Source organism: Meriones unguiculatus, chromosome 7 (genome assembly GCF_030254825.1).
Source record: "Meriones unguiculatus strain TT.TT164.6M chromosome 7, Bangor_MerUng_6.1, whole genome shotgun sequence".
Taxonomy (NCBI): domain Eukaryota; kingdom Metazoa; phylum Chordata; class Mammalia; order Rodentia; family Muridae; genus Meriones; species Meriones unguiculatus.
The window spans coordinates 22,259,202-22,273,226 of NC_083355.1; the positions used below are offsets into that span (position 1 = coordinate 22,259,202).

Here is a 14,025-nt window from a genome sequence, read left to right on the forward strand (position 1 = left end):
ACCAGCTGCCTGGCTTGGGTTTCTTCTCTTAAAGTACCTTTTAATTGATGTACTGCAATTGCCCTTCTCTCTGATTCTGCTCTACAATGCCATGTGCTAGCCTGGCTTTTGTTTTTTAGGGTTTTTGGTTTTACTATGTAGCCCAAGCTAATTTGGAACTTGCTGTTATAGGCCAGGCTGCCCTTGAATTCATAATCCTACCTCTGACGGCCAAGAGCATATTGGTTCTTGAAAGCCCGCGTACAAGTATGTTATGGTGATTTCAGCTAAAGAACCACGTTAGAAAATTACTAGGAAGAGGTGTCTCCCCAAGGCACCTCCGAGACAGTGAGTTAAGTAAGCAGCTGCTGCCACCTAGTGGCTGACCTAGAAATAGCTGGAGCCTCCAGGGAAAGAGAACCCTTCAGCAGGAAGCACCATCCATCCTCACCTTGGAAATGCTTCTGGGGTCTCAGGAACCGAAGGAAGAACCCAGGGCTGAGAAGGAACTCTAAGCGCAGATTCCAAACTCACTACTGTGCGTGTGACCCTGGATAAGGACACCAGGCTCTCCGGACTAAGGCACTTGACAGAAGGAATGGGCAGCTCACCCTCCAGGCCTGAAAGCGCGCAGGACAGCCTTTTCCCCTAAGCTGCTCACACAGGCTCCGCACTCTTCTGTCACTAGGGTGCCATGAGCCCGGCTCCAGGACTGCGTGAACATCAAATTTGTAGCCACTCATCTGTCACTGTGCAACGTCAAGGCCAGGGGCCCTGAGGCCAAGGGCTAGCTTCCTCTCTGACTGTGGCAAGGCATTTCTCCCGATCCCCTTTCCCAGCCTGAGTCCCCTGCTGTACTTGACAGGCTCTACCTGCTGCCAGTTTGAGGGCGCTCCCAGATTGCACTATCTCAGCAATCGGCCCCGCCAGAGGGCAACTTAGAGACACTGGCCACCAGTGCTTAGCCATTGTGGCCAGAGCCTGTGAAAAGGCCCCCATCTTGAGTCCTGTGCCCAGACAGGTTGAGGAGAGGGTGCAGAGAGGCAGAGGCAATGTAGAATAAATAGAACTTTATTCTTTCTCCAGTAGATCTCAGTGGAAACCCAGCAGTAACAGGTGCACCAGTGGGCTCCGGGGTGAGACCCCCCAGGCAGAAGGGCAGGGTAGTACCTGCTCCCCCAAGCCCAGGGGTGTAGGGGGAGGGAGGAGACCCCCTGGAGTCCCGTCCTGCGGGGCAAGGAAGGGGGTCACACGTGAGGGTGGCAGAGAGGGGTTGTGGGTAGGCCAGGGAATTGGAGGAACTTGGGCCAAGTGTGTGTGTGTGTTCCTGTGTATGTGTGTGTGTTGGAGGGCCCCATGGGGTGCTGGTGGCTGGTGCTGGGGGTGGGGGTAGCTTGGACCCCTTAGCCGGCCCCTTCACATTGGGGCTGGGCCTCGGATAAGTGAGCTCTGGTGGGCAGTGAGGAGTAACACCCTACCTACCTGTCCCAGGGGCCCTAGCTTCACCCTTCCCTGCTTCTTGGTGGGCAGAGGGACAAGCCAAAAGCCAGGACCCCCTCCCTCCCAGGGGTAGCTGCCCAAGATACCCACACCCATTGTGGGCAGACGGGGAGACGGGGAAGCTGCTTCTTGCACAGGATGGGGAAAGGTGGTGGAAAGTTAGCATTTCACAGTATTAGAGAAAACTGAGGAGGAGAGACGGGGGTGGGGGTGGGGGCTTAGGGGCATCCACTGGGTCATCAAGGGAGAGGGGAGCCCTTCTGAGCCCTGCCCAACCCTAGGGCTCCACCCCCTTCAGCTCTAGATCCAGCTCCCCCAATACACAGCACAAATTCCTTCAGTATAAATGTGCTTAAAATGAAAATTCTTATTAAAAAAAAATCAAAACAAAAAAAATTAAAATAAAAACAAAACCAGCGGGAATTAATATGGGGTTGGGGGGGTTGGTACGCGGGATATGTACAGGGGTCTCCCCCACCCTGGACACCCCTCTGTCACCATCCGAAGCAGGGGGGAGGTTCCCCAACTGGGGAGCGATGGCTTGAGTTCGGAGGACAAGGGAGCCAGGTCCCCGGCATTTGCTGGTGATGAAGACGTGGCAAGGTGGGGCTCAGGCCCAGGTCCTCACATGGCTCAGCACCTGGCCCCTGATGCCAGCCGAGGCTGCTGGAAGAGGGCAGTCCGTCTCGGGTCCAGGCCTCTGTCCACAGAGTCACTGCCTCCTCCCTTCCGCCCCTCCCCCCAGAAGGTCCCCAGTTCTATCTGGGAGGACGAGGCGGGGGCTGGGCTGATGGGTCGCATGGCCAGTCAGGAAGGCAGAGAAAGCCAGGGCAGGGGTGAGGGCCGTCCTTATGGCGAGGCGGTCATGGGGACTGGGTGGCTGGGCTGCTTCTGTGGGAGCTGGGGCTGAGGCTGGGGCTACAGCTACCCGGCGGGGGGGCCAGGCCACCCCCGTCTCGTGTTCCACCCCCCGACTGTCCGCTCAGAGTGTCCAAGCCCTCAGAGTTCTCCAGCATTTCCTGGATAAGTGGTGGCATGGAGCCGGGGATCTCCATCTTCAGTGTGATCACTCGCTCAGCTCCTGTGGGGACCAAGGGGGCAGTCAGAGGTCAGAGACCCAGCCCACAAGGGAGGATCGTGGGGTGAGGGGACCAGCGCCACCCACATGGGCATCTTCCGTGCGTCTGCCCTTGGGGGCTCAGTCACCTGACACACAGGCTTGCAATGCGGAGACTGGGTAAAGCATTGAGTTCAGGCTTCTACTTGTCTAGGTTTGGCCCTGGGTTGTCCCCCTGCCTCATCTCATGGATTCTATCTGGCAGACACTTCCAAACACTGTCACCATGCCCTTCCTCCTCACGGGAAACTGAGGTTCAGAGCTGGCAAGTGGCCTGTTCACAGACTACACCCACATGGCCTTTTACAGAGGCTTGTCTTGAACTGCCGGGGAAAAGTGACAGCCCCAGAGCCATAGCCTAGACGCAGACAGGAGACAAGGCAGGTCCAGATGAGGAAGACACCACAGTAGACACCAAGACATAGGTGCCAGCTTGCCTGCAGGTGGCAGGTCCCAAGACAGTCCCGGGAGGGCCTCCCTCCGGGCCTGTGGTTCTCAACCTTCCTCATGCTGTGGCGACCCCCAATCATAAAGGTATTTCCTTGTTTGCTACTCCACAGCTGTGATTTTGCTAGTGCTGTGAATCGTATGTGGGTATCTGCCAGGCGACCCTGTGAAACAGCCGTGTGACCTCTGAGGGGTCTCGACCCATACGCTGTGGAGACTGACCCTTGGCGCTGATGCTCCGGAGGTCCGTGATCTTCATCAGCATCTTGGGGAACATGTGCGGGCGGCTGGGCCTTCGTTTCCGGACGTAGACTTTCAGGGCCTCCAGCAGCGGCTCCTGCAGCATGTCCACCTTGTCCGGCTGCTCCAGGTCCTGTCGGTCTGAGCGCAAAACTGGCCCTGAGCGGGGGAGCCCCTGCCCCTCCCCGCTCCCACCCAACTCCACCCAACCAAGAATACGGCTGCATTCCCGGACACGGCCACTTGGGGGCGGGTCTGCCCAAGCCACAGAGGGCAGAAGCCTGCTCCCACACACCTGGCCGCAGGGTAGGCCAGGGAGGGTTTCTGGGCTGGTGGGCTTTAAACGCTAAAAAGAAGTGGGGTGCGGGCTGCTTGAGGCTCTCCACAGAAGCTGTGCTGGGAGAAGGGAAACCCTGGCAGTTCTCCTCATCCAAAGCAGGGAATTCCCAGCAGGTCTCCACTCCCAGCCATCATTACTACGCCATGACCTCGGCGGTGTGACACAGCAAAAGTAGAACAATGGGATAACAACTCTTATTAACCGGGTCTTATTCTTGACCCTGCAGAAGAGTGTTTGTTGCCCGAGACCTTTGCCTCGTGTGCCCAGAGCCCAGGCCTGCCCCTTCGGGCCTCGGCACCCCCCGAGAGCCACCCTGCACCTCACCCACCTCCACAGATGAGGCAGATGGCACTGAGTAGCCCAGTCTCGGCATCGTCCATCTCCAGGGGCAGCAGCTGGTTGGCGAAGGCAAAGACCAGGTCGGTGAGGGGGCCAAAGCCAGCGTTGTGCATCTGCGTCCGGTTCAGGGTCAGTCCATCTGAGAAGGTCATTGTGTCTTGCTCAGGCGTGTACCGCGTGCAGATCCGCAGAATCTGGGTGCAGGGCACAGACAGGGTCAGAGACTACAGCGCCCCCGCCTCCTGCACCGGCCCCTGGCACACCAGCTCCAGCAGCCCCGGAGGCCTCCCTGGCAAGCAGCCAGAGCATGGCTGTCTGACAGAATTTTCTCCAATGATGGAAAGGTTCTGTCTGCAGCCCTCCACGCACTAGCCACCAGCCCCATGTGGCCACTGAGCACTCGAGATGTGGCTAATGCAACCGAGGGACGGAACCGGGTCTAATTGTAATTAAATTTGAACAGATGCACGTGTCCATCGCTCTTGCAATGGGCAGCAGATCTAGGCCATGTTGCCTCCTTCAGGAGAAATCAGGAGGGAAAGGAGTTTCCAGCCAGCAAGGAACAAGCCAGATCTGTTCCCAGGACCGTCCCATTCAGCCTCGACAGTTTGCTCCCAACGCTGCCTCCCACGTCTGTGCACTAGGGGACAGGCACATGATACTGTCCCGTTCCCAGCAGCCTCTCTGTGTCCCCAGCTTTCCACCCGGGTGCGCCTCTGAAGGATGAATGAACGATGGATCCTTGTGAGGGGTTACAGGCAGGCCTCCTCTTAGCCTTCACTTGGGCAGTCTCATGACTTCCAGTGTCCCGCTCACACCACCAAGCGCTACCTCACTCTGACGCCATCACCGTGTCCCAGCAGCAGGCCTTCTCACTTCCTGCTCCCAGGAAAATGGCCACCTTCCCATGATGCCCCTCTACCAACTATTAGAGGCGCTTCTTCAGCAGGGGCCCTCAGGGCAGCCGTCACCCTGCCTACAGCCAGCACTGTCCACTTGCAACACCCATTTAGTCCTCCCTGGCCTCTCCCACTGGGGGAGGGAGGGTGGTGGTTCCTCTGAGCTCCCGACGAGCGGCGGCTCGGAGGGGCCTAATAAGTCTTTCTATAAAGGGACACGTAGGGTGCGAGTCTGCATGGGGGATCAGATGAACCGGGGCACGCCTGAATGCCAAGTGGCCGAGTGGACAGGTGCGCCCGGGAGAGGAAGAAGTGGCCTGAGGGAGCAGCGGGCATCTGGAGTCTGGGAAGGGCTCGGGAAAGCGGCTGTTTGGCTGAGAACATCCTGCAGGGGCAGGGGCACGGCCGAAGGGCAGGGTCGGGGCAGGGCCCTCACCAGGATATCTAGGCAGGCAGCCTTGAGGAGGGTGATCTGGTCGGCAATGGTGAGGGTGGTGAAGCCGGGCAGCTGCTTGGCGAACTCCACGGTCTTGATGATGCACTTGGTGGAGAGTTCGCTGAACTTGTCCCAGAGGTCGATGTCCAGGGAGACGCGTTGTTCCGAGCTGTTGTTCTGGGGGGGGGGGGGCAGGCGGGCAGAGTGAGGGCCTCGGCCGGGGCCCCCGAGTCAGCCCGGCCCCTGCCTGCCCTCTGCCCGGCCGCTGCTTCCTGGAAGGGGTGGCAGAGGGGCCCCAGGCGTGTGGTACCCCTCTGGCTGGCATACCGTAGTGTACTTGCCCAGCTGGCAGAGGGCCGGGAAGGTTTCCTGATGCGCCTTGCGCACCTTCTCGATGAGCTCCCCCACCTCCGGAGTCAGCGTGTAGCTGTCCGAGCACTCGGGCTTGGGTGCCTCTTTCTTCTTTTTGTTTCTATCGTTTCGCACCGCTGTGGGGGGAGGGGGGAGGAAGGAGACACACGGGGGGGGGGGCGGTTAGGGAGTGACTGCTGTGGCTCTGGCCCTGGCCCTTCTGACCACCACCCAGACAGACAGACAGACAGACAGACACACACAGCAGTGTACTACGCTAGCCCTCAATGTCTACTACCCCGCTCACATCCTAAACCCCAATCCACAGGCTCCACGACTGCAGCTGAGGCCACACATGCGCACACGCGCCCTTGGCCGGTGTGGATGTAGTCCCCGGCCACGCATCTATCCCGGCCCACACTCTAAGAACATACGCCCAGGTTGGCAGTCATGCAAACTGAGTCCCTGCTCCGTGCCTGCCAGGAATTCTTGGTGTCCCAGCTCCTCCCCTGGCAGCAGTCTCCCTGGGGGATTCCTGAGGCTGGCTCAGAGCAGCTCCCTGGGCAGGCAGGGAATAGGGCTCCCCAACCAGAGGATGGGGGGGCCCTAGCAGAAGAACCTCTTGGTCCATTAGCTGGGGAGCTGACAAATCACTGGGGGCGCTGAGCCGCACACACCACTCGGCTTTAAAGAAGCGATGGGATCGTTACCAGCCGATTATCCCAGACACACAATCATTCACAGGGCCTTGGTGGCGGAAGGGTGGTGGTGGGGGTCCAGGGAGGGGACGTGGTGGTGGGGGGAGCTGGCATAATTTGGAGATCACTCATGTCGATTCTGCAAATTCAATAAAGTGCAGGGGAGAGAAGGGAGAGGGAGAGGCAGAGTGGGGGGATAATTTGGGAAGAGAAAATTGCAGCTGTGACAAGACGTTTATCATTCGGAAGCTTTAATTCTATTGAAATGGCAGCTGCTCAGCTCCGGGGCACAGAGCAGCCGGGGAGAGGGGAAGGCGGGAGAGAAAGGGGGAGTTGTTGTGGGAAGGAGAGGGGGTCCCCACCCTCATCCTGTCCTTCTGGAGTGAAAGAAGGAAGGTGGACCAAAAGAGAAGGAAGTGACAGCCCTTCAGCAAAAGGCTTCAGTTCTGCACGTCTCCAAGTTGTCATAGACCCTGAAGAGGACAGTTGCTACTTCTTGAGAGCAGGACCAGCGCTCCCAGACTCTGGTGACAGGAGGTGGCAGGATACCCAGGGCCCCCCCATCCCCAGCTGGGGCTGCTGGTGTATTAGTTAGAACCATCTTTCCCGGCACCCCTCCCGACAAAGGGCTGGAGGGGGTCCTGCAGCCCCCTCCCCCACTCATCCCCCAAGGCTCGGGCTCCATGGCAACGGCCACGCAGACAAGGAGGCGTCTGTCAGCGTCATTTATCTCTGACATCATCAATCACTGGTCACCACGGCAACACCCATGATTCAACACAAGAGGGTCTCCCTGTCCAGCCCTCCCTCTGTCCCTCCCTCCGTCAGGGCCTCAGCTGGGCTCAAACTGGAAACCCCTGTTCCTCCCGGATCTGAGAAGCCCAATTCTCTTTCAACTGGGTTCCAGACAATGGCTTCAGGGGTCCTACGTCAGCTCTGCTATCTATACAGACCAGCTTCACACCCTCTGGAATTCAGGCCCCTCCCCTTAAGATATACGAGGGACTGGGGTATGCCTCTGAGCCGCACCCCAAAGACAAGCAAAGCCCAGAAGAAAGCTATCCTGGGGGCAGGCACCCAGGCACAAGCATACAAGCACACAACTGGACGTGCTATGGGACAGTTCTGTGCATTCTGTGCTTAAACACTAAACAACACACAGACGCAGAACCCGCCAGACGCACAGACAGGTTCCTGTAGTGAGCCAGAAGCCTGCCTGCCCGCCACAGAACACATGTTCCCACATGTGCGCGCAGGCACACAGCACCCCCACCCCCAGCCTTCAGAAGCACCGCAAGGCCCCACCTTGGGCGGGGCTTGGCCCCCGGCCCTGGGACACTCACACTCTTTGGACATGCCCACTTCGAAGCATTTCTGAAGCCGGCAGTACTGGCAGCGGTTCCGGGTCACCTTGTTGATGATGCAGTTCTTGTCCCGGTGACACGTATACACCATGTTCTTCTGGATGCTGCGCCGGAAGAAGCCCTGGGTATAGGGGAGAAGCAGTCCAGCTATCCATAACCCCTATATCCAGTGGGAGCAGCCAAGCTGCTGCCCTTCTGCCATGGCCTACCCAAGTAGGCAGAGCAGGGGGGAAAGAGGAGCTCAGGCCTGTCTCTATCCCACTGGCTGGCCCGGGGAGTCTTCTCCAACCCACATCCCTGCACCTGACTCTAGTCTTTCAGAGAGAAGGACTCAGGGCTTAGTCAGACATAGACACAGGCTGGGGATGGGAGACGAGGTGTCTGGAATTCACAGCCCAGGACTCAAGACACAGCAAGGAAAGACAACGGGGGTGGGGTGCGGGGGGAGCTTGGTATGGTGGTGCACACCTTTAATCCCAGCATTTGGGAGGCTGAAGCAAGCAGATCTCAGCCTGGTCAATCAAATTCCAGGACAACCAAAGTTTCAGAATAGAGAGACACTGTCTCAAAAGACCAAAAAGAAAAGAACGGAGGGGGGGAAAAAAGAAAAAGAAAACGGGGAAGCTGAGAAGGGACTTTGTGCACAACCACACACACTGGTGAAGCCGAGAAGGCACTATGTGCACACCACAAACGCTGTGAGGCATAGTCACTCACTCGTGAGCAAGACAACAGGACATTCGTCAACTAGATACACACACTGGAGAGTCACAGAAAAGCCAGGTTGTCCAGGGTTCTGCAATACAGGTTAAGTTAGCACAAAAAGAGGTAGCCAGACAGGACCAGAACACACAAAGTCTTATGCTACCCTTGACCTTGACCTCACTGGCTACTCCAGGCTGAGGTTCCAGGGCCAAGAGCCCCATGTACTGAGGATGTACAGCTTCTAGGCCCTTATCTCTGAAGGAAGAAACTGGAGGAGAGGCCCTGCCATCGGAGAGAAAAGACGTCCGGGCCAGAGCAGCCAGGAAGGTTCAGCCACCCATGTGCCTAGAGACCAGCATGATTAAGATGGCAGGAAACCCAGTGGCCTCTAGGGAGCCCACGGCCTAGACACCTGAAGGGAGGCCAAGGCAGGGTGCCTGCTACTAGCTGTCTCCTGCAAGGATGCCACGGAGAGCTTCAGGCAAGGCCACCGGGGGCAGGCCTCCTGGGTTCTCAGCCAAGAGCCTGGCAGCAGCCAGCTCACCATGGCAACCCGGGCAACAGTGGCAAGGCCAGAGTTTACCCTGCCAGCCAGAGGAATAGAGACAAGGAGAGCATGGCAGGAGAGGACTCCTGGTCTGAGGAGGCCCCGCTGTGGGCATCCTCTTCCACAGATGCCGAAGAAGCAAAAGCAGGCAGCCTCAGTAGTAGCCCTGCCAACCGAGTAGTAAGGGCACAATGGCAGGGGCGTCCCATTTATCCAAGCCACGGGCCATGTTCTCCGTGGCTCCCTCCACTCACCTTGCAGCCTTCACAGGCGCTGACCCCATAGTGGTAGCCAGAGGACTTGTCTTGACAGACAAAGCAGGGCTTGTAGATGCGGGGCAGGGGGGGTGGCGAGGGAGGGCTGGGCACTATCTCTTCCGAACTGCTGCTCTGGGTCTCGATGGCTAAGAGAGGAGGAGGAGGAGGCTTGTTAGAGACCCAGGCCGCTCTGCTCAGCACCCTGTCCACCTTGCCTGCAATCATCCTAGCCTGACCCACTGAGGGCAGGGCTCAAAGCCTGGAAGAGGTGGTCTCTGCGAACTAGGTACTCTCCCAGCCAGACAGGGGAAGAAGGCTGGACAGTTTGATACTGAGGCCCCATCACTCCTGCCTGTGTCCCCAGGACCACCTTCAATTCCAGATTTGTGTGTGAACACACAAACACAGAGACACAGCTATAGTTGGAAGGGGTGGGTGTGTTGGGGGTGGGGCGGGGGCACTGAGCTCGATTTCGAAGCCCTAACCAAACGGCGGCCTGGCCAGGGCTCTTCCAAGTTCAGAAGGAGTTAAGGCTTAATGAAGAGCGAGGGAAGGATACAGACTGGAAGCAGAGGAAACTGGGGTCAACAGGATATTCAGGGCTGGCCACTCCCTGGCCCCTTCTGCTTCCCTTCCGTCCTCCACCCGCTCCAACAGCAGCCGCAGCCCCTCCCCCACCCGAACAATTCCCTGGCAAAGGTGGGGTCTAAGGCAGCACACAGGAATCTCTCTCGCTAGGGCAAAGCAGGAGGGCACTCCCTGAGACAGACAGGGGGACCTCCTGAAGACAGTGGGAAGAGTCCCCTGGGCCCCTGGAAGCCCTATCACTTCGGATGCCCCATGTCTGTGGGGAGACAGTGTGACAAAAGGGGTCTGTTTCTATCAATGCTCTGTCTGTCTGGCCTAAATACTATGTCCGGGTTGCTACCCCCTCCGCTCCTGTTATTCAGCTCCAAGAGGGCAGCCAGGAGGGGTGACCTAGCCAGCAGGGGCAGTGCCCCCCCTCCTCCACCAAGCAAAACCTCTGTGCCTGGCTCTATGCCCATCACCCCAGACAGAACATGGCTACTTGGGTGAGAGTTGGCTGTGCCCAGAGCCTGGGCAGCCAGGGATACAGTGTGACAGATAACTACAGGGGAGACTACCTCAGACCCCCCAGAGGGCCCATCATTGCCCTCCTCGGCCACAGAGTCAAGTGTGCTCTGCTGCACACTCAGGGTCTCACCTAGCTCCAGTGACACCCATTAAGTGCAAAGACATCGACACAGTTTCTGAGCTCAGGCGCGGAACAGCTTGTGTTCTGCTGTGAATGACTTCTGTGGCTGCAAAGCCCAGGCAGAGAGGTAGGACACTTGGGGACACTGGAGGCCACTACCACTCTGCCTCATTACCTGCAACCACACCAGGGAACTATGCCAAGGCCCTTGGCAGGGCTTTCCTGGCTCCTACTTGGGCCTGGCCGTCAGCCTGGCCATCCAGCATTGCTGTAACCCACGTCCCGTCCCCTACCCTAACCTGCGAGGGGGGGGCAGGGCGCGAAGGACTTCTCTCCATCAGGGGTCCAGAGAACTGACCCGCCTCAATCTGCAGCTCATGCCTCCACAGAACTGCCCTGCCCTGGTTTTTCACCCCACTTCCTTCTCAGGAGGCCTGACAAGCAAATCAAACAGGCGGGGAGGCCTGAGAACAGCTGCTGGGGGGCGGGGTTGGGGGGCCTGGGTGAGGCCAGGAGGCAAAGGGGTGAGTGACAAAGGAACCCTTTGTTGTGTTAACTTTTTCCAAGACGTAAAAGCAGCAACAATAGACAATCCAGACTTGGGGGGGGGGGCGTCAAGGACAGGGAGGAGGGGAGCCAGGCATCCAATCCTGGTCGGCAAGCCACTAAGCACAGGAAGAAAGCATTGACCTCGTCTTCCCTCCTCCTAACCCACCCTCTGCCCGGGACCTGCCCCCCAAGACCCGACCTCCAAACTGAGCCAAACTGAAAGGAGGATTGAAAGAGATCTGGGGTGCAGAGCCAGGGAGGGAAGGAGGCAAGCTCGGCACAGGGAGGCAGAGGATAAGCAGACGAAGAGCAAAAGGCCAAGGACAGAGCAGAGGGGCAAAGGCTCAGAGAAATCTGGAGTGAAGGCAAAGTCCAGGGTCGTTTATGGAGATGAAAGAGCCGTGCTGTCTAAAACTGTTTTTGGCAAGATGGTGGACATGACCCTAGCCGGGGCTGGGTGAAGCCGCTTTTCAAACCACCCCCAGCAGCTGGCTGGCGGCTGAGGCTGCAGCTCCCATCTGCACCCTCCCCACCTGTCACCCAGGTAACTCAACCTCTGAGGGTTCCAGCTCTGCGTTCTGAACTTCAATCCCAAGGCTCAGCCCTCCTCCCCACCTCCCCAGGCCTCCAGCCAGCAGCCCAGGGAGGCCAGTGTCAGCACCAACCCAGAAATGTGGGTCTCCTTTATGTCTGCTGAGTTAGAAACAGTTACAGTGCGAGCAAGCAGGTGGGGGGAGGGGTTACCCTGGGCTGGCCCCACCCCACAGGCCACCCTCCCTAGAGGCCCCAGCCCACAAATCTCTCCACTTCCTGCAGAAGGGCTGGGGCTGGAGAAGGACCAGACCTCAGCTCAAAGTTCCAGTGAGCAGCCAAGGGCTGGAAGCAGCCCAGGAAGCCCGGTGTCCCCTCTCGCCACCGCTGCCAGGGTACCCCTCCCCCGCTCCCCTCCTGGGCGGGCGCACAAGGCGCGGGTCCCCACGCCCCTGAGCCTTCGCAGGCCCGAGCAAGGGGCCAGTTTCCTGGAGGAGATCAGCAGGAAATCAGCTGGGCCCCTGGCCAGCGGCTCCCCTCCCAATCCAGCTGGCGCCCTCTTTGCAGCTCCCTTCAAAGCCCCTAGAGAGGGATGGGGAGGGGGCGTGGAGCCTCCTCTATTGCCTTTCCTCCTCACGGGGAGACGGTGAGGGAGGCTCTGGGTGCAGCACAACCAGCAAGCTCAGCGCAAGGCCCGCAAACCTAGCGGTCGGCTGGTGATAAGCATCTCTCCCATCCCCCCCCCACTACGGGCATCCACGTGCTTCACATTCTTGGATGTCTGGGAGCAGGCGGAGGCGTGAGCTGCGGAGACTGGTGAGGGACAGATGGGGAGCCACTTCCTGTGTACCCCTTGTCCTCTAGTGCACTGAAATGGGGGCCGTGGGAGGGAAGCAAAGTCTCCAGGGCCTCGCAGTACCCAGCAGGTCCCTGCCCACAGCCAACCTGCTCTCTTCCCTCGGTTGGCGGAGGCCAGGGAGTAGTTTTCTCCAAGACGACTAGAGGGGACTCCAGACACCAGACGGTCTCCACACAGGTAACACGGAACGCCACCACCTCAGAGCAACTCTACAGCCTCCTGAGGACACCGCCTCGATCCCGCAGCCCCGTGTGTGCAGACAGCGCTCCACATCCCCCCGTTCTCTACGAGCCTCCTCCCTTCAAGCTCTGGGCCAAAAAGAGCTCAGCTGTCCCAGAGGAAGAGCTAGAGGCTGGACCCCGGGGACCTTAGATCCCAGGTTCCCCCAGCGCTACAGAGAAGGCAGCAGGAAAGGGAAGCCCGGAGGCTCGGCCCAATTATTCTCCCCAGGGGTGGGCTCCTTCCCACAGTGCTGGGGTAATAGGAAGGGTCAAGGTGCTACCTCTCAGCTCTCCTTTTTTCCAAAGCCAATGATCACCCACCCCTCCTCGTCGGAAACCTCACAGCTGATTCTGCCTCGGAGGCAAAGGTCAGGGGGCAGGACAGAAGGAAAGGCCGGACAGAGGTGTCTCTGGAAGGGCAGGGGTGGGCTGTCATTAGCTCCAGGTCTCTTACCAGGCAGGAAGGGTTGTAGGTGGGCAAATCCTCTCTCCTCCAGCCTTCCCCAATATGCTGCGCCAGTGGATCTCAGCCTTCCTAATGCTGCCACCCTTTACTACAGACCATGTTATGGTGACCCCCCAATCATAAAATTACTTTTGCTGCTACTTCATAACTGCACTTTTGCTACCGTTATGAACTGTAATTATCCAATATGCAGGACAGCTGATGAAGGACCCCTGTGACCACCCCCACAGGGGTCACAACCCACAGGATGAAGACCACTGTGCTAGGCCTTTAAGAGACCCAATCTTCCCTTGCTCCCTAGCACGCAGAAGGGTGGCAGCAGGTATGGGAAGGTGGGGGAACCCCCTGGGAAGAAGAGATCCCACAGCAGAGTGGGGAATGAAACCTGAGCCACCTAACAATGATACCCTAGCCCGAGCTTCCTACCCATCTAATGTACACTACCTCACAGCCCGGCATAAACATGCCCAGGTGTGCACACTGGGGCATGCGCACAGGGCCTGGGTGTGAACAGAACCCTCCTCCCTCCCAGCAGAGCCTGAACCCGCTTGAACCACACTGGAGAGGGTGCTAAGCTGCCAGGACATCAAGGTTCACATCAGTTGTCCTTCCTAACAGCATACGGTCTGGCCCTATTTCCCTGGACAGGGTAATAACAAAAGGTGAGTGGTGGAAACGCATCCCCAGGCCTTAAAAACCAAACATCCCCTAGAGAACAACACTGGTAAGAATTAAAGGAGGATTCTTCATGGCAGCTTCTCCCACGTTCCCAAGCATAAAGGCTTCCAGGACGTCTGCTAGGCTGGGCTAGGTTGCCTCTGAAAGTGTAAGGGATGGCCAGGAAGGCAACTGTCTGGTGAAGTCCCTTTCTGCCACACCCCACTATTAATACCAAAGTCAGGGAGCGGTCCCCTACCACCCGCAACAGCCAAGAGCGGGGGCTGGGGGCCGGTGGCAGCCACAC

The 14,025-nt window shown here is 58.5% G+C and overlaps 1 protein-coding gene across 5 annotated transcripts in view; it reads right to left on the reverse strand.

The window, feature by feature from the left end:
• Window positions 1-1,034: 1,034 nt before the first annotated feature.
• The window catches only part of Rara (retinoic acid receptor alpha), a 45,310-nt gene continuing 32,319 nt past the window's right edge, over window positions 1,035-14,025 (reverse strand). For all 5 annotated transcript variants that reach the window (XM_021653456.2, XM_021653453.2, XM_021653455.2 and 2 more), the window contains 7 exons: window positions 9,217-9,365; window positions 7,690-7,831; window positions 5,625-5,785; window positions 5,298-5,474; window positions 3,952-4,156; window positions 3,266-3,424; window positions 1,035-2,560 (listed from right to left, as the gene is read on the reverse strand). In XM_021653456.2, coding sequence (XP_021509131.1) covers window positions 2,343-2,560; window positions 3,266-3,424; window positions 3,952-4,156; window positions 5,298-5,474; window positions 5,625-5,785; window positions 7,690-7,831; window positions 9,217-9,365 — 1,211 coding nt within the window. In that variant the 3' untranslated portion in view covers window positions 1,035-2,342. The remainder of the gene's footprint in view (window positions 2,561-3,265; window positions 3,425-3,951; window positions 4,157-5,297; window positions 5,475-5,624; window positions 5,786-7,689; window positions 7,832-9,216; window positions 9,366-14,025) is intronic.